This window comes from Meriones unguiculatus, chromosome 14 (assembly GCF_030254825.1).
Source record: "Meriones unguiculatus strain TT.TT164.6M chromosome 14, Bangor_MerUng_6.1, whole genome shotgun sequence".
Taxonomy (NCBI): domain Eukaryota; kingdom Metazoa; phylum Chordata; class Mammalia; order Rodentia; family Muridae; genus Meriones; species Meriones unguiculatus.
The window spans coordinates 67,304,037-67,329,327 of NC_083361.1; the positions used below are offsets into that span (position 1 = coordinate 67,304,037).

A 25,291-nucleotide genomic window follows, 5' to 3' on the forward strand; every position below is an offset into this window, starting at 1 on the left:
CCAAAGCCAGCACACAAGACCTCAGGAAGACAGCTGTGCCAGCTGGGGCAGGCAAGGGGACCATGAGGTCACAAGGCCACACGGGAATGTTACCGTTTCACCTCTGCTGCAGAGATAAAACACTGATCGAAAGCAACTTGGGGAGGGAAAAGGTTTATTTCAGCTTCTTCTTCCAGGTCACAGTCCATCATTGAGGTGAGTGAGGGCAGAAACACTAGGAGGCAGGGACCATGGAGGAATGCTGTTTGACCCTCAGTGCCTGGCTCATTGTCTCCTAGCTCATCTGCAGGCTCATGATCGGTTAGCTTTCTTACATCTCCAGCTCAGCTGTCTAGAGACTGTGTCATCCGTGGTAGGCTGGGCTCACCAACATTGTCCAAAGATGGAAACAAACCCTTACAGACATGGCCGCAGGCTAATCTAAGCCATCCCCTCAATTGAGACTCTTTCAGATGACTCTAGGCTGTGTCACACTGACAGCTAAAGCTAGCTGGGGCAAGCACTAACCACAAAGAATCAGTAAATAAATAAATAAACTAAAAAAAGCAAAATGATAGTCTAATATGGCAGGAGTCCACATATTGGCCTCAGGAAGGGCTAGACCCAAATCCCAACCCTGGAATTTGGAAGCTGTGTGACTGTGAACAAATCAGTTAACATTTCTGGACCTTAGCATAACTTTGAATAAAGTCCATCCCCTGTCTCACTTAGTGGACATAAAACTCCAGAAGTACAAAGTAAGCACCATAGCCAAATCCAACCCAACCCATCATTTTATTTCATAAATAATGTTGTGTTGAAACATAGCTATGCCTACTTTCTTACATATTATCTGTAGCTGCTCCTCATTGCTACAATGTGAGTGGTCACCACAGAGGCCTATGGTTTGCAAAACTCACAAGAATCTGAAAAATGTCTGCCCGGAGAGAGTATGTTTGGTACCAAGAGTACTGTAACAAAGGCTGCCTTGACCAGTGAGCACCGCTGAGACTGGGGGGCAGGGGCAGCCGGCATTTAGAGAAGACTTGTAGAGAGGTCGTTGTAAGCCTTTGTTTCTTCCTAGAAGGCTAAGGCTACAAGAACCTTGGTCTTCCCTCTGTCCCCAGTGTCATATTCCCATGTTGACTTCCCAACAGGTACCCCATCCACACTCCCCGGGAAGGCTGCTATGGAGACAAGGATGAGTTTCCTGGAGTGAGGACCTATGGGATCCGTGACACCAATGAAACCTATGATGTGTACTGCTTTGCTGAAGAGATGGAGGGTGAGGCCACGCCTCCCACCATGAGAAAGCCAGCTCCCTTCAAAAGGCCTCTTCCATCCCTATCCCCATGCTTACTTTTGGAATGGCTACGGAAGGCCTCCTCTGGGCCAGGGCCCTCCCTCAGTCCTCTCCTGCCATGGAGAGGAATGGGCTCTTGCTAGAACTCTCACTATACACTTTGAAGGGGGTCTTGGCAGCCACAGGCATCTATAAGTCATTCCAAAGGCTTCTGGGGCTTTCTCTCTTATCCAGGATCTCAGTACCTCTGGCCAGGCACAGGACAAGGGTGTAGCTCAGTGGCAGACCCCAGGCTCCATTTCCCACTCAGGAGGGACACCCTATGCCACTCTAGGGAAGACACATGGTTTCCCAGGAAATGTACTTCCCAGCTCCCCTCACTCTACTTCCCTGTAGCCTGAAGCCCCCTACCCCAAAACTTTTGTTGGGTTGCTTGAGGAAGAAACCTAGATCATGTCTTTCCTTTATAACGGTACTAATTTTGAACACAGCGTGTAGATAACACCCCTCTCTCATCTGCACCCATTTACCTCTCTGGACATTCCACACACTCTCTGAATATGGCTCTCCTATCGCCCACACTTCTCCAGTTGGTAGCAATATACCCCACCTTTCTTACCACCATAGTCTCCTTCTAGTTCTCATCTCAGTAGCCAAACTCTCTATTAAGTGATAATATTAAGTCCCCATGTTTGGCTAGCCCACACAGCTGGCCTGAGAAAGGGGACCTGGAACTACACAATGAGTGATAAGATACACACATACACACACACACACACACACACACACACACACACACACCCATCCATCTTCAAGCACAACCTTGCCAGGTTTTAGGAAACACTGTTTAAAAGGTTAGCAGAACCAAAATTATCCCATCATGGCGTCTCTGGGTACTACTGACCCCGATTTGGACGGCAGTACTCTAAAGGGTCAAAAAGTGAGGCCTGCTTTTCTGAATTTGGGGTGATTTCCTAGGAATGGGCGTTGCCCGTGTTAAAGGAGAGCTCCCCTAGTGGTGGGAAGGTGAACAGCAACCACCCGGGCTTCTGATCTCAGGGCCGCTCCACCCCTGCTCTTGGGCAGCTTTTTTATTTGGAGGAGGAGAGGGCGCTTGCTAGGAGATTAATGTCATCCTACCCAAAATTCCAGTGAGGAATGGAGAGGGGGAGGGAGGGTGACAGACAAGCCGATAAAGAGATAAACCTCTGGGAAAAGATGTGTGCCTCTTGGGGACACAGGTCGGACGGGATGGGAGCGAAGCCCTCAACCAGCGCGATGTGTCCTTCACAGGTGAGGTGTTTTACGCCACGTCCCCGGAGAAGTTCACCTTCCAGGAGGCAGCCAACGAGTGCCGGCGGCTGGGGGCACGACTGGCCACCACGGGCCAGCTCTACCTGGCCTGGCAGGGCGGGATGGACATGTGCAGCGCCGGCTGGCTGGCGGACCGCAGTGTGCGCTACCCCATCTCCAAGGCTCGGCCCAACTGCGGGGGCAACCTCCTGGGAGTGCGGACTGTCTATCTGCACGCCAACCAGACAGGCTACCCTGATCCCTCGTCCCGCTATGACGCCATCTGTTACACAGGTGAGGCCGGCGCTGAAGGAGGGGGGGAGGGGGGCCTCACCGCCGAAACTGGGAAAGGACCAGTGAGTTCCTGAACCCCGTATTTTTATCATCTCCTTCCCCGTTTTCACTGGCTCTTAACGCAGAGCCAATGGAGTCGCAAGCCCTGGAGTAACCAGCCCTGTTTCACCAGATCCGCACAGAACAGCAATTAGTTTTCTTGGGTTTGAATCCCAGCTCTTCAGTGCGATGACAGCTCATTTCATACTTCACTTCTACAGCCTGATCTTACAGGAAGAGGGACATCCTCGCTCCCAAACGCCTCTCTTCCTTCACTTTTTGATAGTCTCACGTCTGCCAGACGCTCATTTGTCCAGGACTCTGAGGCAGGCAGTTCTCCAGCAACACCTGCATCAATTACACAAATTACCTCTGCAAGATTCACGCCTTCCCTTCGTCACTGACTTGCATAGTCCCATTGGACACACAAAGGGCAAATGTGGCAGCTGGCAGGGAGGTAGAAGCAGGAACTGATTTTATTTGATAAGCAGTGAGCTGGTCGATCAATACATCATGAGCATCCTAGCGAGCCGACCTTTTATTAATAATTTGATTGAATCTATACTGAACAGATGCAGAATTTTTCTTGCCATTTGTTACCCAAACAACACATAAAACAACTATTGAAACAGAGGAATTATAAGCAGCCAAAAGATGACATAAGATTCCAGCGGTGACACAAGGGTTAAATAAGGGGCGTCAGCATTCGCAGAGTTTAGCATCTGTGGAGGTTTGGAACCACCCTGAGACAATGGGGAACCGCAGAACTCAGATACCTGAGGCCCTTGTGGTGGGCAGGGCCAGGTCCTCCAGCCAAGTAGGAGAAAGTGGGGCACACTCAGCTCTCATCTCCTCAAACTACCCCAAGGCTGAGCGCTAAAGCTTGTCTTCACCTCCTGTTCCAGGTGAAGACTTTGTAGACATCCCAGAAAACTTCTTCGGGGTTGGTGGTGAAGACGACATCACCATCCAGACGGTGACCTGGCCAGACCTGGAGCTGCCCCTGCCCCGAAATATCACAGAGGGAGAAGCACGGGGCAATGTGATCCTCACTGCAAAGCCCATCTTCGACCTGACTCCCACTATCTCAGAGCCCGAGGAGGCCCTCACACTTGTCCCTGAAGTGGGGGCCACGGCCTTCCCTGGGGCTGAGGAGAGAACTGAAGAAGCCACCAGGCCCTGGAGCTTTCCTGGGGACACCACACCTGGGCTGGGCTCTGCCACAGCCTTCACCAGTGAGGACCTGGTGGTGCAAGTGACCATCTCCCCCGGGGCAGCTGAAGTCCCTGGTCAGCCCCGCCTGCCAGGGGGTAAGTACACTCCTGGGGAGCAGGCAGGGCAGTTAGGTCCACAAACCATTAGCTCCAAATGAAGTCACCTGTGGGAAACAGGGTACACATCAAGGAAATGAAAGTACCACGTGGTTCAAAACAAAACAGACCCACTTGAAAACCCATTGCTCTGGGTGACCCCATGGCCTTGCCTGGCCTTGTCCTCCCACCAGGATAAAAAAAAAAAATCAACAACGTTTAGTGAGCAGACTGAGTGCAGCTGTGCTAAGGTAGCCTGTGAACTAAAAAGGCCTCCATATTTCTAAGTAATTGAGGAAGGGGGAGGAGTTAAAAGGAGAAAGATGTTTTGTGGTACATGAAAACCATGTAAGTTTCAAATTTCGGCGGCCACAAATGAAGTTTGATAGGGTCAAAGCCACGGCCACTTGTTTAAGGCTTTTTCCACGGCTAATTTAGGGTAGTTGTGGCTGAGTTGAACACTTGAATGAAATCACGTGTCCCACAAAGCCTGTTCTAGAAACCAGGTGTGATGGCAGATATCTGCAATCCCAGCCCAGCACGAGAGGTTGAGGCAGGAGAGTTGTGAGTTCAAGGTCAGTCTGGTTTATATAGGAAGACTTTATCTCAAGAAGAAGGAAAAGAAGGAGAAAAAGAATAAAAGCCTGATGTAGTTATCTGGTTCTCTGTGGAAAACATTTGCAGCCTTTGGGCTAGGTAGGTGGTGTTCCCTACACTCGAGCAATGTCAGGAGAGTCAGGGATGTCCACTTAACACAGAGCCCAGCTAATCCCAGAATGCAAATCTTCAAACGGGAAGGACATTCTGGGGTAGGTCTTGATAGTATCCCGTCCCCTCCCCCCCAGGATGGACAGATAGATGCTGTCATCTGCCATGACACTCATGTAATCACCAAACAGGACTTCAGGTAGAATTGCCCAAATCTATCTCTTAAGTCTAAGTGGAGGAGCTAAGCTTTGGACAGACTCCCAAGAGCACCAATCTTGACTCTGTTTCTTTCTCCCCTCTCCTCTCCACCCAGGAGCTGTATTCCACTATCGCCCAGGCTCCACCAGATACTCTCTGACGTTTGAGGAGGCACAGCAGGCCTGCATGCACACCGGGGCGGTCATCGCCTCACCTGAGCAGCTCCAGGCTGCCTATGAGGCAGGCTATGAGCAGTGTGACGCTGGCTGGCTGCAGGACCAGACCGTCAGGTAAAGGACAAGCCTACCGTTCTCAGCCCCAACCAAGAAGCCCCCAGCCTAACACAACAGCCAGAACGGTGGGCACCCAGCCCTCTGTGGACTAAATGAACGCACTAGTGATTTCGTAATTGCCTAAATTTCGCACACACCTCTAAACCAAAGCAAATTCTGAAAGATGGTGGCAGGAACTTTGCTATGCCAAGACCTTAGTAATTTCCCTCCAAGAGACAAACAGAGAAAGCCCCTGGAGACTGACTTCAAGCACTTCCATCCATGGAGGTTTGGCAGAGTACACTCTTGTGTAAGGGGCTCTCTTCTGAAGACCACCAAACGCTCAAGAGACTTGCTACATAGCCACATCACCTTGCTTTGACTCATAGCAGATGACCCAAGATATGCCTTTTCTACCCGCAAAATGGGCCCTCACCCCCACTCCCGTTCTCTTTCACAGATACCCCATTGTGAGCCCACGGATGCCATGTGTGGGTGACAAGAACAGCAGCCCCGGGGTCAGGACGTACGGCGTGCGCCCGTCATCGGAAACCTATGATGTCTACTGCTATGTGGACAAGCTAGAGGGTACAGACTCATCATCACATTCTTATCCCCAGACCAGCAGGGACACAAAAAGAGTCTCAAAAGGGAAGGGTAGAATTGCCACCATCCACCTTGACCTGCTCCCACACAGTTTTCCAGACAGAAAACAGGCCTACCCCTTACCTCTTTCCATTCAAGAACCTTCTCCCCGCCAAAGGCTCATATGATCCGCCCTCCTATCGTGGTATGACGTTGGTCCTTGGGGAAGCCATGAGCTCGGTGGCTAAACTGATCAGTTTATCATAAATAACTGTTAGGCACGCCCTTCCAGTGTCCGAGAACAAATCAAAGGCTCTGAGACGTGCTGCGGTCTAAAATCTCTGTAACTCTGCAACTTAGCATTGCCCAAGCCACAGACCTGTTTTGTTTCTATCCTCTTAATTTCCATGAACGTCACCAAATTGCCTTTCCGCTGAGCCCAATTTGAAAAATGCCAGTGTTCCGGAAAAGTTTCAGAGTGGCCAATCATTCAACCTCCGGAAGCCCTGGTCTCCACCCACCCCCCCCCCAACACACCCCCACACGCCTGTAAAACACACCTGCTTTATACCCACATTAGAGGTTTTCCTGAGCGTTAACCAAGAGGCATAAAAGCGCCCGGGACAAACCAACACTGAGTAGATAGATGTGAGCTTCCATCTCCCTAACCCCAGATAGGGTCCTGAATGAAATGTGGGTGCTGAACCCCCAAAGGAATGTGAATCAGGTCCACAGCAGTCACAGAGTTCCATGAGGGAGCAGGGAGATAACAGCGCTTGGTGGGGGGAGGGGCAGCCAGCTGAACCACCTCTGTGAGTCAGGGGAAAGGAGCAGAGGTGGGACTGGAGAACCTAAACAAAGGGGCCGGGGTGGGATGGGTAGAAGCCAGTTCCTCACAGACCAACTGGCTCAACCCAGCTCAACCATGACACTGTCTTATTTTTTTTTTTTTTTTTTTTAGCAAGGGATGTCCCAAGTCCCAGGAAATTCCCACTTAGTACAAAGTGGAGCAGCTGGTCTCTATTGCCCAGGATCCCAAGAGATCTAAAGGGTGTGCGGGAGGAAGTGGGGGGTGGATGAGTGGGGCTGGGACCTATGGGGTTGTGTGCCACATAGGTGGGTGAACAGCCCTGGTGAGCAGAATAGAGGTGCCAGGAGCTCTGCCCCCAGAGCAGGGGGAACAGGACTGTTCCGGCGACTCAAGTGAAACATCAAACCGCCATCGCCTCTGTCCCCAGGGGAGGTATTCTTCGCCACACGCCTCGAGCAGTTCACCTTCCAAGAAGCGCAGGCCTTCTGTGAAGCTCAGAATGCCACCCTGGCCTCCACTGGCCAGCTCTACGCCGCCTGGAGCCGTGGCCTGGACAAGTGCTATGCCGGCTGGCTGGCGGACGGCAGCCTCCGCTATCCCATCGTCACCCCTCGGCCTGCCTGTGGTGGAGACAAACCGGGCGTGAGAACTGTCTACCTCTACCCCAACCAGACCGGCCTCCCAGACCCGTTGTCCAGGCACCATGCCTTCTGCTTCCGAGGTACTGCAGTCACCCCCACGTGCCCGGGGTGGGGGGAACTTCCTTATGGCTTCCTCTATGAATAGTGACAAACGATTCCTACCTTAAATGAAATATCAACTAAAGCAGTGTATGTGAAGCACTCGACATCGGTTTACATTATGGACGTTATATATTCTTGTCAGGTTCTCTTTCACTTGTAACTGTTTTTGTAATGGTTTTAATCAAATAGTTCTGGTGTCCTGTGTCCAGTGTGGCCACCTACACACCTCACTGACCCACCTTGTGCAGACATCACCACTTTAGTCCCAGCTGTCCTTACCAGCTAGACAGCTGAGGGCGACACGCTGGACCCTGACTGGTTGGATTCTCACAGCATCCACAGAGGGTGATGATACACCGGACAGAATGGAGACTGTGGACTACCGTGGGCCATGGTTTCGGCATAACCTGGCAAAGCTCGGGGTCCTGACAACTGCTTGTCAGTACAGAATTCTTTTAATTTTTTTAAGATTTATTTTTATAATGTTTAACTACGTGTATGGGGGGGCAGGTGGGGACATGTGAGTGCAGGTGCCCTTGGAAGCCTGAGGCATCACATACCCCGAGAGGTGGTGTTCAGGCAGTTGTGAGCTGCTGCCGTGGGTGCTGAGATCCAAACTCCGGCCCTCTGCAAGAGAAGTATACCGTTTTAACCACTGAGCCATCTCAACAGCCCCCTGAGATTGCTTTTAACTAAAGGGGGGGGGGGACTGATTGCCTCCAAGTTTCCCAGACTTCTAGGGACACGGTTCAACTTGATTTACTTTTTTTTTTTTTGTATTTTGAGAAAAGGTCTCTCCTATTGCCAAGGCTGGCTTTGAACTCCTGGTCCTTCCAGCCCCACTTCTTACTGTTTTGATTACAGGCGTGTGACACCATTCCTAGTGGCGGGGAGCCTTGGCTTTTTTTTTTTATGTGTCTAATTTTAACATGTTAATTTTTATTTAAAATTTAAATTAACATACACAGCATTATATTTCATTTTGCAGTCTCTTCTTTCTGGTCACCTGCCTTTTTATTAGAAATATATTTTGATCATGTTTTTCTCCTCCCAGATCCTCCCCACATCCCTTCCCACCTGACTTTATGTTTGTTCTCTCTCTTAAAAAAAAAAAAAGAGAAACAAACAAACAATGGGGCTGGAGAGATGGCTCTGTGGTTAAGAGCACTGGCTGTCCTTCCAGAGGACCAGGGTTCAATACCCAGAATCCACATGACAACTCACAACTGCCTGAAACTCTAGTTCCAGGGGATCCAACAACCTCACACAGACACACATGCAGGCAAAACACCAATGCACATAAAATAAAAATAAAAAATAAACAAAAAAAAAAACTCTGCTGAAATAAAAATCAAAACAAAGAAGCAAAAGGCCCATAAGACAAAAAAAAAAAAAAAAAAAAAAGGGCCAAAATGAAGCAAAACATCTTTTAAAATCTCCATAATTGCCACAAGTTTGAGGGCAGCTTGTGTTGAATAGGAACAATCTTTCTCCCCTATTTATTTATTTATTTATTCATTCATTCATTTATTTAAACCCCATAGTTCATTTAAGAGGGCTAATCCCCGCCTGGGGGAGTTGTTGAGGTACTTGTCCCAGCAAGAGAGGTCAAGCCAATATGTCTTCTAGTAAATTTCCAACCATAACTTCCATCACCCACCCCAGACCTTCAGTGGACTCAAATCTCTTTTCCGTTTGTCTCTTTGTTTTAAGAGAGGGTCTCATTATGTAGCCCTGGCTATCCCAGAACTAGCTATGTAGACCAGGCTGGCCTCTAACTCATGGAGAGCTTTGTGCCACTCAGTCCCAAGTGCTGAGATTAAAGGAATGTGCCACCATGCCAGGCTTCAAACCTCTTATCACCCTATAGAGTTCTGATTCCTTCCTGACCTGCTCCAGGTTGCTGGCTTCCCCCAACTCAGAAGTTACCCCTAGTCTATGAATCCTGTTCTCACCCTACCCTCACCCTGCCCACTGCAAATGCCATGATAGCTGTGTGTGGAATTTAAAGATGAGCTTCCTGTTTAGGGAACTGGCACACTCAGAGCCTAGCTCTGCCTTCATGGTGGGCAGTATCATGTTAGATCTTGAACTCAGAGATTCACTCTGCTGCTTCTAAGCTGTTGACCTCGGGCAAGTCACCACTTGTTAGATGGAATCTTTCATTTTGTAAGGTAAAACATGTTTATAAGCACAAAGGTTTTAGGTCCAGCATATATAGAACAGATTGTGGGGAGAGAACACCCCAGACCACTCTGTCCTAAGCTGCTGGGGATGCAGGGTACAGGGTGACATTAGACAGCAGATACAAATAGCAAACAGCTGCCTCTCTGACTTAGAGCGTGGGGTGGGTCAGCAAGGTTCTTGAACTGGCCAGGTGTAACCCAGGGTTCCCTTTGCTCCTCTACTCCTGAAGGGCGGGGCGGGAATGGGTTGAGGGCAGGACCTCACCTCCCACACTTCTTCAGGTGTGTCAGTGGTGCCCTCTCCAGGAAAAGAAGAAGGCGGCACACCCACATCACCCACTGACGTAGAGGACTGGATCGTCACTCGGGTGGGGCCTGGCGTGGATGCTGTCCCCTTGGAGCCCGAGGCAACATCGGTGCCAGATTTCATCACTGAAGCAGAAACACAAACTGAATGGGAGCCAGCCTACACCCCAGTGGGCACATCCCCACTGCCAGGTGGGCATAGCTGGGCCCTGGGGCACGCCCTGAGGGCATGTGCACTAAACACACACACTTGCCTGTTATGGAATGCCCGGATGAGGATGGGAGTTGGGGAGGGGGGGGCTTGAACTCACTGGATAGCCCAAGCAGGTCTTGAACTTGTAATCCTCCTGCCTCAGTCTCCATCAAGTGGCATGAGTCCCTCAAGTACTTCTCTTCTGATATACATTTTAAATCACAGATATTGAGTCTTCTCAATATTGTCTGTGCCAATTAATATTGCAATGTGGGTTTTCTTCTCTATCTTGAAAATACAGAGGGCTACATTGCTTCTTAAGAACACTTGAAGGGGAAGCTGGTTTTTCAGGGGTGTACCCCACTTCCAGGGGGTAGTATAGAGGGTGCCCCTTAGGGTCCCACAAAGCACAGTTCATATAGCCTGTGGGCCTGAGGGTGTAGAGGGAGGGTCCTAATCCACTGTCCTTTTATTCATCCTCTTGCCCTTCCTTTATCTTCCCATTCTTCCTCTCTTTTTCTGTCTGTTTCCTTCATTCCTCTCTCTCCTTTCTACCTCCTTTGCCATAACACTGAAGCATGTCCCTTAGCAATCATCTGACATGTGCTCGAACTTTTGAAAGATGTTTTCGGTGAAAGGGAGGAAGTTCAGATCCATGTACGTCTTTGAAATGGAGCAGAGTTCCCCGTTCATACTTCACCTTGGCTCCCTTCTTTTCTCCAGGGATCCTTACCACATGGCTTACCACCATCCCAGCAGCAGAGAAATATACCGAAAGCCCCTCAGCCACTGAAGAGCCCTCTGCCTCGGAAGTACCTTCCACCTCAGAGGGGCCATATACTCCTTCACTTGCAGCACCAAGCGGGACAGAGCTGCCAGGCTCCGGGGAGGTATCGGGGGCACCTGACCTCAGTGGCGACTTCACAGGCAGCGGAGAAGCTTCAGGACGACTTGACTCCAGTGGGCAGCCATCGGGGGGCAGTGAAAGTGGACTTCCCTCGGGCGACCTTGACTCCAGTGGCCTCAGCCCCACTGTGAGCTCAGGCCTGCCTGTGGAAAGTGGACTGGCCTCAGGGGATGAAGAAGAAGTCCAGTCGTCCCGCACTCCCACCGTTGACAGGCTGCCCTCTGGAGGTGAGGGCCGAGAAGGCTCTGCTTCTGGAACAGGAGACTTGAGCGGGCTGCCTTCCGGTGGGGCAGTTATAGACACTTCTGCTTCTGGGTCAGAAGATATCAGCGGGCTTCCTTCTGGAGAAGAAGGTCCAGAAACGTCTACCTCTGGAGTAGATAGTACCAGTGGGATTCCTACTGAAAGAGAAGGTCTAGAGACCTCTACCTCTGGAGTAGAGGACCTCAGCGGGCTTCCTTCTGGAGAAGAAGGTCCAGAAACGTCTACCTCTAGAATAGAGGACATCAGTGTACTTCCTACTGGAGGAGAAAGTCTAGAAACATCTGCTTCTGGAGTGGGAGACCTGAGCGGACTTCCCTCAGGGGGAGAAACTCTAGAAACATCTGCTTCGGGTGCAGAAGCTGTCACCCAGCTTCCTACTGAAGGAGGAGAGACTTCTGCCTCTGGAATAGGGGACATCGGTGTGCTTCCTACTGGAAGAGAAAGTCTAGAAACTTCTGCCTCTGGAGTAGAGGATGTCAGTGGACTTCCTTCTGTCGGAGGAGGTCTAGAGACTTCTGCCTCTGGAACAGAGGACGTGAATGTGTTCCCTACTGAGGCAGAAGTTCCAGAAACTTCTGCCTCTGGAGGGTATGCCAGTGGGATTCCTTCTGGAGAAGATGGTGTGGAAACCTCTGCTTCTGGGGTGGATGGTGTGAGTGGCCAGCCTTCTGGAGGAGACGGTCTAGAAACTTCTGCCTCTGGAGTGGAAGATCTTGGTGTTTCCATCAGAGAGGGTCTGGATACGTCTGCTTCCGGAGCAGATGTTACTGGGTTTCCTTCTGGAAGTGGGGATACAGAGATCTCTGTTTCTGGGGTAGGCGATGACCTCAGTGGACTTTCTTCTGGAAAAGAAAGCCCAGAGACTTCGGCTTCTGGAGCTGAGGACTTTAGTGGGTTGCCTTCTGGAAAAGAAGACTTGGTAGGATCCGCCTCTGGGGCCCCGGACTTTGGCACACTACCTTCTGGAACTCTAGAAACTCCAGAAGCCAGTGGCCTTCCCTCTGGATTTAGTGGTGAGTATTCTGGAGTAGATGTTGGAAGTGGCTCATCCTCTGGCCTGCCTGACTTTAGTGGACTTCCGTCTGGGTTACCAACTGTCTCCCTGGTGGACAGTACCTTAGTGGAAGTGATCACAGCCACCACTGCCAGTGAACTGGAAGGAAGGGGCACCGTTGGCATCAGTGGTGCAGGAGAAGTATCAGGGGTGCCCCTCAGTGAGTTGGAGAGTAGTGGGGACATCAGTGGCCTCCCTTCAGGAACTGGACTCAGTGGCCAAGCATCTGGATCTCCTGAGGTCAGTGGGGAAACATCTGGACTTTTTGATGTCAGTGGACAGCCATTTGCGTCACCTGACACCAGTGGGGGAACATCAGGGATCCCTGAAATCAGTGGGGTATCTGAAGTGACTGAGCTGAGTGGACTGCCCTCTGGACAGCCAGATGTCAGTGGAGAAGGGTCTGGCATTCTCTTTGGCAGTGGCCAGCCTTCTGGCATAACTTCTGTGAGTGGAGAAAGCTCCGGGGTTCCTGACCTCAGTGGGCAGCCCTCAGGGTTACCGGTGTTCAGTGGAACAACACCAGGAATCCCTGACCTGGCTTCTGGCGCCATAAGTGGCAGCGGAGACTCTTCTGGCATTACATTTGTGGACACCAGTTTTGTTGAAGTGACCCCTACCACATTTAAAGAAGAAGAGGGCTTAGGATCTGTGGAACTCAGTGGCCTCCCTTCCGGGGAGACAGATCTTTCTGGCACATCTGGAACGGTGGATGTCAGTGGACAATCTTCCGGAGCAATCGATTCCAGTGGATTCACATCCCCGGCTCCGGAATTCAGTGGCCTCCCAAGCGGAACAACTGAGGTCAGCGGAGAATTCTCTGGAGTGGAGGCTGGGAGCAGCTTCTCCTCAGGAGCATTTGATGGCAGTGGACTTGTCTCAGGTTTCCCTACTGTGTCTCTTGTAGACAGAACTTTGGTGGAATCTATAACCCAGGCTCCAACTGCTCAAGAGGCTGGGGAAGGGCCTTCCGGCATCTTGGAATTCAGTGGCGCCCATTCTGGAACACCAGACATGTCTGGGGACCTTTCCGGGTCTTTGGACCTAAGCACAGAGCAGTCTGGGCTGATGGACCCCAGCACAGAGCCACCAAGCTCTCCATATTTTAGTGGAGACTTTTCTAGCACCACTGATACAAGTGGAGCATCCACGACTGGCAGCGGAGAAAGCTCGGGGCTTCCAGAAGTCACTTTAATCACTTTAGAGTTAGTGGAGGGTGTGACTGAACCAACCGTTTCCCAGGAAGTTGGCCAAGGGCCTTCTATGACATATACTCCAGAGCTCTTCGGGGCCAGTGGGGAAGCCTCAACATCTGGGGACCTTGGTGGAACCGTGACAAACTTCTCAGGGTCTGGGATAGAAGCTTCGGTCCCAGAAGCCAGCAGTGAGACATCTGCTTACCCTGAGGCTGGACTGGGAGTGTCTGCTACCCCTGAGGCCAGCAGTAAACTGTCTGGATTCCCAGATCTTCATGGAACCACCTCTGCCTTCCATGAAGCAGATCTAGAGGTGACAGCCTCAGGCACAGAGGTGAACAGCACCCCATGGACCTTTCAGGAAGGCACCAGGGAGGGATCTGCTGCTCTGGAAGTGAGTGGAGATTCTATCACTACCTCCAGCATAGACACAGACACTTCAGGTGTGCCTTCTTCCACTCCCATGGCTTCTGGAGACAGGACTGAAATCAGTGGAGAATGGTCTGATCACACTTCAGACTTGAATGTTGTCATCAGCACCACCATCCCAGAGGCCCAACCTACCCAGCGCCCTACAGAGACACATCAAGAAATCGAATCCCCCAATCCCCCATACTCAGGAGAGGAGACCCAAACAGCAGAAACAACCATCTCCCTGACAGACGCCCCCATCCCCTCTTCTTCAGAAGGGTCAGGAGAAACAGAGTCAACTGCTGAAGGTATGGTTGGAGTTATTTTCCCTTTGACCGTGTTCAGAATGTGGACAAGTGCAATCCAGAAGGAGGCATGATAGCCTCATCCATGGAGAATAATACCAGAGGAGACTAAATACAGAGTACCGATGTAGACGTGAACAAAGCAAGCAGTGAGCATCATGCCATGCTCACAGCATGAAGGTGTAAAAATAAGTGGCTCACGTCCATTGGTGTTAGATCACATGAGCCTGGGCTCCACCCTCTGTGCTTAGCACAGGGAGATTATGTTTGCATGCCTGTCCCTGAGTGAGTGTGAGATGACAGAGCACCTCTGCCAGCGGCATTAATGTCCAAATATTTATTTTGTGTAGGGCTAAAACCTTCACAGTTTCAGAACTATGAAGTCTCAGTTTGGCTCTGTCCTGACTTTAGACTCTGTGTCCCCAACCCATCCCAGTCCATGAGGACTTTCCTGGGCTGTTGCAGTGCCTCACCTCTCCCTACTCCCAGCCACCAAGTAGCTTTAGACTTAGGAGCCCCTTGACTCTCCCACTGTATTGGGACAGTCTTCACAGTTGGAGGAAAAGCACCCCACATATTGGGGGCTGAGTGAAGAGCAAGGCAGAACTCCCAGGAGAGAAATGACTCAAAGCCATTCTCAAGGACTTGGAGGAGCTCATCACCCAGCTAGGAGAGCTCAGAGGAGATTATTGTGGTCTCTAGGCAGCTGGGTGCTTGACACTCATCCCCTGGGTTCTGTACAGAGGATCCCTGAGGCCCAGGGACTTACCTGGCCATGCTGGCAAACACTGTTGACATAGGGAAACCTCACTAGCTATGAGAGTGCAGACACCTGCTAGATAGACTGACTGCTGCGGTCTCCAGAGGGGGGCGTGCACAGAAGCAGACCAAGCTCAGCTGGGAAGAAACAGAGAGTGACAGAAACAGAAAGACATAGCTTAAGCGGGATTCATGTTTCCAGAGCGTCTAATTGAAAAGAAGATTGGGAGGAAAAAAAGGCAAGTTCAGCAATGTGCTTGCTTGGTAGGTAGGTCTTTTGTTAAACTTTTGGTTGTCTCATGAGTAGAATTCAAAATACTTCTAGGTTCTAAAGGTAAAATGAGAGTTCTATGGCTGAGGAGATGGCTCAGTCAGTAAAGAACTTGACATACAATCATGAGGACTTGGGTTCACATCCCCAGCACCCATGTAAAAAGTTGGGCACGGTATGCTCATCTCTAATGCCAGCCCTGGCCAAGGGAGAAATCTCAAGAGGATCTCTAGATCTCACTGGCCAGCTACTCAGTGAATCTATCCAAATTGGTGAGTTCCAGTGTCAATGAGAGATGCTGCCTTAAAAAGTAAGTTGGGGAACAACAGCGCAAGGCACTCGCCATCAGCCTCTGCTGATGCATGAGCACTTGCATGCACACGTGTGCACTCAGGCACATGAACACATGCAAATAGCACACACATACACACACAGGCTCACCCACCAAACACGTAAGCAAACCTTGAGACTTGAAAGAATTGTTGAACCTGGGTGAATATCAGTAGAGCAGATACTCCCTAGCCTCGGCCTAGGGTTCCTGGTGGGGCCTGTCTCTCATCACAAGAGCCAACTCCACAGAAAAGCCCTTGTAGCCCTCAAGGTTTGGGTGGGACCAAGGTTCTTTTCTTGCCACCCAACTTGTGAATTCACAGCTGTGACCAGTGACATATTTCCCAGAGACCCCCACCACCCTAGAGGCTCTGCTTGTCATTTGCCATGGGCTAAAGAACTGGTGGGTGGGTGGGGAGAGTGGGGTCCTCTGATTGGAGGTGGCTCCCTGAAATGATGCTCAGAACCCACCTGCCACCCTATGGACTCATCCTACCTCTTCAACATCAGTGCTTCTTAGGACCTTCGGGCTCACACTCTTGGGTCAGGTGTCTATACTTACCCCGATGTCCTTGTCCCCCAGCCTCTCTCTACTGAGGCGGTGACTCTCATGAAGGAGCTTTATTCATGGGACACACTCCGAAATGGAGAAACGGATCCTAGGGGAATCCCAACTAACTAGATTTATCTGCCAGCCAGGTGTGGCGCCTCCGAAGCCTTTACATCACACACTGATATTTGAATATCCAGGGGATTCTCTCCCAAGGAGAGGAACTGGATTTAGTCCTAAAAGAAAGCATTAGGTACTAACTGGCACCTTGCTTAGTCAGTATTCTGTATATAAACAAGTTCTTGATAAATTAGTAATCAGTAAGTTTTTGTGTTTTTGTTTGTTTTGGTGGTGGCGGTTTTTTGAGACAGGGTTTCTCTGTGTAGCCCTGGCTGTCCTGGACTCACTTTGTAGACCAGGCTGGGCTCGAACTCACAGAGATCCCCCAAGTGCTGGGATCACAGGCGGGCACCACCACGCCCAGCTAGTAATCAGTGCTTTTGGCATCAGAATAAATATCTAAAACTGTGTGTGGCAAAGCACACCTATAATCGCAGTACTTAGGAGACTGAGGCAAGAGGATCAGAAGTTCAAGGTCATCCTGGGCTACACAGTACCTTGAAGCCAGTCTAGAATAAATTAGACCCAAGAGTAGACTCAAATAATAATAATAATACTAGACTCACATAATTAGACTCAAATAATAATAATGTTATTATTAATAATATTACTACTACTGCTACACTGGCTTCATGAATGCTCAGGTTCTTAATCTGGTTCAATTAAAAATTAGCTGCCTCAGTGCAGATGGCTCAGCAGGTTTGCTGCCAAACCTGGTCACATGAGTTCAAGCCCCAGGACCCACACGGGGAAAGGAAATAGCCAAGTCCCACGGGTTTGTCCTCTGACCTCCACACTCATGCCATAGCAAGCACCTGCCCCCAATCCACACATGTTAATTAATTAGATATACTAAAAGCCAGCAGCCTCTTCTGCTGTCACTGACGGCACCCAAACACCCACACAAAGCAGGCTTCTTACTGGGGCCTCTATCTCCATGCTGCTGGAGAGCTCCTAAGATGGACCCAGACTGAGCTCCACCCCGGGCCATTCTGAGGCTGGGGTGGAGAGAAATTCCACCACTGGTGTCTTTTCAAAAATCCTTTGAAAAAATTAACCACTCCAATGGTTATAAAGTGTAGCCACGGTTGAAAAGTACTTCTCTAACCAGATTTTACATCCATTTTCACGATGCATCTCTCGCTGGCCTAGAGCTCATGGCAGCCCTCCTTACCTCAGCCCCTTGAGTGTTAAAATCACAGGTGTGAACCACTACATCCAACAAATAGATATAATATTAGAGTATATAATATAATAATAGGTATAATAATGTATACCTCCTTGAATTCATTTTGCCAAAAAGTCCATGGTAAGCAGTTATTAACTATTTCAGCTAGCAACTAACTGAGTTGAAAAAGCAGCATATCGAAGAAACATTCAAAATCAGCTTTTAAAATGTAAAAGACTTGGAAGGCACAAACAACATGGCCTGCTTTTAATGCAAAGATCGTTCTTTTAAAATGCAAATTGGGATTGGTAAATATACTCTTAGAATTTTTGTCCTTCTGTGTGAGACGCCCAACAAGAAATCAGAGTCAAAGAGGATTCATTAGGGTCAGATTATTTTTTTCTCCTGTGCTTAAAAAAATCTCCCATTGCAGCTGTCCAAGCTATGCAGGGAGTAACTTGAGGGCTGTAGGGATTGTAGGGCTTCGTTTGTTTGTTTGTTTTTTGTTGAGGGATAAGCCATGTAGCTATCCCTTGAGGTGAACCACCAGCTGTCACTCTATAAAAACTTCTTGTTCACTTGGAGGTCAGACTCTGATGTAGGCCAAATCTGGATAAGAACTACTTGAGTGGAGGCCTGAAGTGTCTGAGTTAGGTGCCAAAGTGGCTATTTGAAAGTCTGTCTCCTTCAGACTTTACTAGGAGGCCCACGGTTATTGTCTCTCCCAAATTAGAGACCTTGCTGGAAGGCCTTGCTAAAGAAGCACACAGAACCCCACACACACTCTCTATTCAGTGACTATGCGTTAAGTTCTTGGGGAAGAAAGCATAAATGGTAACAAGATGCTGGCAGTCCAGGAGCCAGGTCTCCCTCCCGTCTGGGACAGAGAATCAGCTTCCTAATGCATTTCCTGCCTCTCCTCCATCTCTTCCCAACTGTCTCCCAGACTTGCCAATGTGGGCAAGCCACTTTGCTTGTTTCCCTGCCTGCCACTGGCATAGTAGTGTCCATACCACTGCACTGTGAGAATCATAATGGGAAAAGGAGTCCACAGCATCCAGTCTTACCAGACATTGGTCCCTTTACTTCCTGTCTTCTTCCAGGAAGGCTGCCATTATCCCCACACCTGCTACCACCTTGTCCAGAACCCCCCAGAACAGTGGTTCTCAGCCTTCATAATGCTGAGACCCTTTAATATAGTTTCTCATGTTGTAGTGACCTCCAACCATAAAATCACTTTTATTGCTACTTCATGACTTTAATGTTGCTACTGTTGTGAATCATAATGTAAATGTCTGATACCCGGATATCTGATATGCAACCCTCATGAAAGGGTCGTTCAATCCCTCCTCCAAAAGGGTTGTGACCCACAGGTTGACAAACGCTGTCCCAACTACCTCTTCCTTTAATCCCAATAACCAACAGATGTCCCAAATGCCTGACACAGAAAGAGCTAAGCAGTCAGGTCCAGAATGGCTCTTGCAAGAAGAGGAAGGGGAAGAGAGATGCTCAAGTGCTTTTGAGCAAACCAGATAAGGACACTAGCCTTTTCGCATTACCGTAGACACTACAGTGTAGCGCTCACTTGGCCTCTCTAAACTACCCTGTACTATACAGTTCTCAGGACAATGTCTCTTCCTCATCTTGGTGTCCCGAAACAATATTCAAACGTCATATCCTGGCCAAACACAGAAGGAAAGCAACACCACATCCAATATCCCTGGACAGATGGGAGCCCTCTCTAAGCTTCTGGGACAACTGGAAGCCAACTGGCCTGGCCTCCACCAGACCTCTTCCTTTCCTGCCCTTTTTCTCATGGTTCAGCCAAAGACCCCAGAGTTGATGTCTGATTTTTTTTCCCCTAAGGCCACCCCATCCCTGCTCTATACAGCTGCTTTAGCGCCTCCATTTGCTTAACCCCCTTGCCCTGGTGCTTCCCATACTGAAGCTAATGAACAAAAGAGAATACAACTAGCTTTCCTGAAGCAGGAGAGCTGCCCCCAGCTTCCACTCTACCCACTGACCTGACCTATTGCTGCTACTGCTGCTGCTGGGAATCCTGGTGCATGCTGGGAAACCAAGTGCATGCCGGGATTTCAGTCAGTTCCTCCACGCATTTTGGGGTTGCTTGGAACTGTGAGTTTCTAATCCATGGCGTGTGCTTCTTGAAATGGAGCTGAGAACTTCATGGGAAGCGAAGAGATGCCAGCGATATGGAGAAAAGCAGCAGCAAGGTGCCTGAGAAGCAGGCATTCTCACCAGCAAGTCGCATAGACTTGGCCAAGATGATCCGGAGCTTCAAGATCTAGAGGAAAGTGAATCCTGGCACAGGACTGACTTGAAGATTTAGATTACTGTTACGGGCAGCCAGATCTAAGTCCTGGAATTAACTAAAATCCTATTCTAAAGTCAAGGTTCTGGCTGAACCTAAGGAGACCGTCCACCCATCAGTGTACTGTTGGATCCTGGATCTTAAGTAAACATAATTGCTTGTACCAAGAATTAGCTTCTTCCAGGTTAGATGAGTAGCTCAGCTGACAGAGTGATTGCTAGAATGTGCAAAGTTCTGGGTTTGATCTCCAACACCACATAAAGCAGCTGTGATGACGAACACCTGTAATTTCAGAACTCGGGAAAATCAGAAGTTCAAGGTTGACTACACAGTGAGTTCAAGGCCAGCTCTGGAGTTATAACTATAAAGATGGCAGGATCTGCCCCCAATCCCCAGGCCCCCTGGAGTCCCCAAAAGGTGTAAAAAGACAAGTCAAAGAGATAAAGTTCTCACTTTGGCTAACTGTTGGTAGGCTGAGGCAAAGGCTAGGGATTTACTGATTTGAGCCTCACAAAGAAGTTCAGCCAGAAAGAATGCCTTGGAACCAGAAAAGCAGAAGGGAAGAAGATCCTGCCTGAGACAGAGAGGTCTGGGCTGAATCCCAAGCTGGTGATGGGTCTTCCCATGTTTGCATACCACTGTCCAGGATGGGTGCCCATCTAGAAATCATGACCCATTGAAGATGCCAACATTTTCAAGGCTTTGAGTTAGAAGGAGATCATAAGGAGAAAGGTTCTGTTCCCTATCCCAAAAGACAGACTCAGGCTTCATTTTTTTACCAATATCCTCGAATCTTATTTACTGAAAACAAAGACAATCTACAACAATCTAATGAGTTTCATGCCAATCCCATTTGGCCGTCTTCTTATAACTCTATACCCTTCAGACCCACTTCTAGATGCTCATCTGGAACATGGTTTCACCCTTTTTTAACTTGTCTCACAACTATAGAGTAAACCAGAAGAAGCAAGACTTCTACACAAGCTTTAAAATTTTCACTTCCAATTTCTTTGTCTACCACCATACCCATGGTTGGCTCAGACTTTAGCCTCTTGAAATATTCACAAGAGAAGGACTCAAGAAGAAGGCTCACAAAAGGCATTTGGCTTCAGAAGTACCAGATCTCTCCAACCTGGAAAGTTGGCCCCAAGGCTCCAAGCTTGTCTGTCAAGAATCATACACATCCAAGGAAAATCATCTGGATCTTTGGTTCAACAGTCCAAGATGGTGGCAACAGTAGCAGCAGCAGCAGCAGCAGCAACAGTTCTCAGGAAATCCAGCCAGGCCCCTTCCAGCCTCTGGAGAGCATCAGGGCTGGCCACCCATAATGAAGCCATGGTGCTTGGGAATTGCCAGCAGAGGTCCTAATGGTGGCCCTTGGTTTCTTGCAGACATTGATGAGTGCCTCTCAAGCCCTTGTCTGAATGGAGCCACCTGCGTGGATGCCATCGACACTTTCACATGCTTATGCCTTCCGAGCTACGGAGGGGACCTGTGTGAGATCGGTACGGCCGTCTCGGCTTCAGCTCATGTTACTAACTGCCGCACACCTCTCCCCTCACCCTTCCCTTCTAACCACAGGTTCCAGGCCTGGACTGGAGCCCACAAGTCTACGGGAGAGCCATTCTGGGGGACACAACTGAGAGGCCTACCTCCCAATTTTAACTCCTGTTCTTGTTCTTTCCCCCTTGAGAACCTTCCTCTTGAAATGTTGGCTGATCTGACCGCAGGAGAGATGCATACTTTGGAAAGAGGGGCTCAAGGAGCCTTGCAGACACTAACCTTTTCCAGAGCTTGCAGACTTGCTGGTGTGACCACAGATCTCAGTGCATGTGTCCCACTAGGACAATACCGCTGGTTCTGTGCACTGGTCTGGAAGGAAATTATGGGTAGGAGCAATGGGTTCTCTACTGATGGCCACGGATATCCTCAGCATGATCGTGGGCACTGTCTACCTTGCTGTGTTCTCTGTGGGACTTCCATGTCCTTTCCTAGGGAGCCACAATACTGTGCTAACCAAGCTGCCTTCCTCTTCTCCTGGCATGAGGGCTGTGATTGGTCAGCCTGAGAGGACTGATGTCACCACTATGCTCCAATCATGCATGAGCAGGATCTGTGCATGCCATCCTCTCTTCATCACACCATGGCAGCTGCCTTCCCAATGCTACACTAGTCCACGCTCCCTTTCTTGCTGCCTTGTACAAAGCAAAAGACTATAGCCTGCAGAGCAGTCATGTTGTGAGGCACAGGGAATGAGTTTCCTCTGGTGGGCCTTCTCAACACCTCTGCTTCTATAGCTGTGGGCCAGGAGCCCTAGGCGGGACCAGAGAACCAGGCTGACCCCAGCACTCTCACTGATGGTGCTTTCTAAGCTCCTGCCAACCTCCCGGGCCTCAGGCCTTCCCAACTCAGAAAAGGAGACCTGAGGCTTTAGGATGCTGGTAGCAATGGCTCCTACAGAACCGGAAGTGTGCATGGGCTCAAACCCTTTTTCAATGAACTCTTGTTAGAAAAACTTCCAGAAAGCAGCTGAAAGTCCTGGGAAATCTCCCTTTGAGCCTGAACAGTGTGAAGAGGCAACAAGAATTACATGGTCCTTGGAGGCATCAGTACAAGCCGATGGAGGAAGTTAAGGTTTCTGGAGTAAGAGGCTGGGACATTCATCTTCCCTGTGGCCTCCTGCCTTCTAGCTACAATCCAAGCAGTCAGATGCATGGGGTCTAGGCTGGGCTTGAATACAAAGTACAGAGATTTTTTTTTTCCCCCTCTAAGATACCACAGGGGAGAAAGGTCTGGGACATCCAGACAACAGCTCTGGAACTCATCTGGAAAAGGGAGACAAGGGAAACTCTGCTGCAACAGGGGCAGGGTTCTGTATCCTGACAGATCATAAAAGTGATTCCAGAACCACTCAAGTAGGCCCTACACCCGAGCGTCCAGCAAGGAAGGCTCTGTTGGAACCCGGAATGCAATGGCCTGTGGGATCTTGTGCCTTGTCTCTGGAGTCACTGCTTTGTCCAGCCTCTGGAAGTCTGTCTTATCCTCTCTGCCTCTACTGGCATGGTCTCCATAGCCATACCCAGCTCCTGACCTCCCTGACCTTACTTGGCCAGCTCAGCCCTCAGGTTCTGGCCCACAGGCCCGGGGATGACACCTCTGTCTCAGTGCCAAGCACCTTCTGAGACCTCCTTGGCCTCTGCCCGGACCTTTATCTCAAGCCTTGCAGAGGGCATCTGTAGCAGGAGGACCCTCTCCTCTACTCTGCTTCTTTCTTCTCTAGCTACAGGCTTTTCACTCCTGCTCTTTCCCTTCCCAGCCTTGCCAGGCACCCAGCCCCTTAGCCCAAGGGAGACTCCCTCGCCTCAGGGAAATTCCCCTGTCCTTCCTGGGACAGCCAGATTACTGAAGCCACCTACTTGGAAGCCTCCAGATGCAGGCTCCAGGAAAAGAATGGATTTAGGGTTCCCTTGGTCCAGTGCTCTGCTGACAGATGTTTAACTGCTGGCTTTCATAGAAGAGAGAGAGGCCTGAGCAGAGGCTTCTCTCCAATCCTGAGGTAGAAACCCTTCCGCCAGGGACCAGTTACAATAATCCATGAGCTGCCACCGAAAGCAGCTGGCTCAGAATCTGCTCTCCCAAGCTTGGTGAGCTGGCTCCAATATGTGCCCATCTCTGTCCCTGAAGACAACTCTAGCATTCTAACCAGGCCCTCCTCCAGCACACAGCAGCTGTTTCAAATGAAGCTCTTCTTCTCCTCACTGCTGCCACCAAAATGTGAAGCAAAGTAAAAGACAGGACCCCTGAGTCACAGACCAACCTCTAGTTGGCATGCAGCTCTTTAGGAAGAAGACATGGTGGGGCTCTCTGCGAGAGCCAGCTCGGGGACGTGGGGCAGAAACAGTTGCCTAGCATGCCAGAGGGCCTAGACTTTATTGCAGCACTGTAAAAACAATTAGAATTCAACTAGTAATAGTAACATCAGCATCTAGTTCAATCCACGGCCTAAAGCTCCATCTTCCAACAGACTTATTCATCGGGGGTCTCTGGCCTCACCCATGATTCTACCAGCCCCATCATGCCCAGCCTCTTCATCTACCTCCACCTGCTGCCTACAGCTCCTTTTCCCAGAATCCCTCAGAGACTCTGAACTATGTTTTGCCTTAAATTTCAAAACCTCCCACCAGACTGTCCCTTTGTCCCCCAGCCTACTGGACCCTGCCACCCACCCACTCAGGGTATGAATCCATTCAGAGGGAATATTGGGAGTCAGGGCACTATGCCAGAGGGAAAAAAATATATATATTTTTCCTAGGTGGCTTAAACACGGAGGCTCCCAAGAGCCAGATGTTACCGGCTTCCTACTTGAGCCTCTCTCTAGCTGAGTTTGTTGCCTCTCTTTTGGGCACAGCCTTTATGGTGGACTGGACCTAGAAGTCCATGCCACAAGACGGGCAGTGACCACACCCCAAGTGGCCTTGCCCCCTCTTCAAGTCCCTGACCTGTGTTACAGACCAGGAGCAGTGTGAGGAGGGGTGGACCAAGTTCCAGGGCCACTGTTACCGCCACTTTCCTGACCGTGAGACCTGGGTGGATGCCGAGAGAAGGTGTCGGGAGCAGCAGGCACATCTGAGCAGCATTGTCACTCCCGAGGAACAGGAGTTCGTCAACAGTGAGTGTGGCAGGGGCTAAGGGAAGCAGCAGTGAGCACAAAGGGCTTTGCTGGTCAGAAATGAGCACGCTGGAGATTGGGACTGTAGTTCATTAGTCGGCGCTTACCTTGCATGTACAAGGTCCAGCACAGCAGAAAGGGAAGGAGGGAGGAAGGGAGAGAGGAGGGAGGAAAGGAGGGAAAGGGGGAAGGAGGGAGGGAGGGGTACAGATTGGGAGCACTGCAGTACAAGGAGCTGGAAGAAAAGGGCCAAGTGCTCCCACAATTCCCTCAGAGAAGAAGACACAGATCCCTGGGACCAGCAGCCCCAGCTGACCCAGGACAGCCTCTGCCAGTCAAGGCCATCCCAGGCTAACCCTGTAGCTATCCCCCACCTATGCCAGCCTCAGGAGGTGTTCTAGCGTATACCACAAACATGCATGTCCCGAGACCCTTGCAAGGTCCTCAGAAGCCGGTGGCATGCCTCTTCCTCCCTTTCTGTGAGTTCCAGTCCCCAGACAGGACAGGGTACCCAACATCACCAGCTGTCTCCCCTTTCCAGAAAATGCTCAAGACTACCAGTGGATCGGTCTGAATGACAGGACTATCGAAGGGGACTTCCGTTGGTCTGATGGCCACTCCCTGGTGAGTGCCCAAAGAAGGACAGCAGGCATTCAAGCCTCACGCAAACTCACTGAGCAGATGCTGCCACTGGAGCCAGCACAAGCGGGAACTCTGTAGGGAAAGGGCTGTGTC

At 50.1% G+C, this 25,291-nt stretch overlaps 1 protein-coding gene across 3 annotated transcripts in view; it reads left to right on the plus strand.

Annotated features, from left to right (window-relative positions):
- The window catches only part of Acan (aggrecan), a 59,515-nt gene that overhangs the window by 31,270 nt on the left and 2,954 nt on the right, over positions 1-25,291 (plus strand). Inside the window, exons 5-15 of one of the 3 annotated variants that reach the window (XM_021643743.2) lie at positions 1,137-1,264; positions 2,576-2,869; positions 3,814-4,218; positions 5,240-5,414; positions 5,857-5,984; positions 7,220-7,513; positions 10,004-10,219; positions 10,944-14,360; positions 21,279-21,392; positions 24,398-24,556; positions 25,098-25,180. In XM_021643743.2, coding sequence (XP_021499418.1) covers positions 1,137-1,264; positions 2,576-2,869; positions 3,814-4,218; positions 5,240-5,414; positions 5,857-5,984; positions 7,220-7,513; positions 10,004-10,219; positions 10,944-14,360; positions 21,279-21,392; positions 24,398-24,556; positions 25,098-25,180 — 5,413 coding nt within the window. Of the gene's footprint in view, positions 1-1,136; positions 1,265-2,336; positions 2,434-2,575; positions 2,870-3,813; positions 4,219-5,239; positions 5,415-5,856; positions 5,985-7,219; positions 7,514-10,003; positions 10,220-10,943; positions 14,361-21,278; positions 21,393-24,397; positions 24,557-25,097; positions 25,181-25,291 lie in introns of those variants that run through there. The other 2 variants (XM_060367394.1, XM_060367395.1) reach the window with 2 other exon arrangements.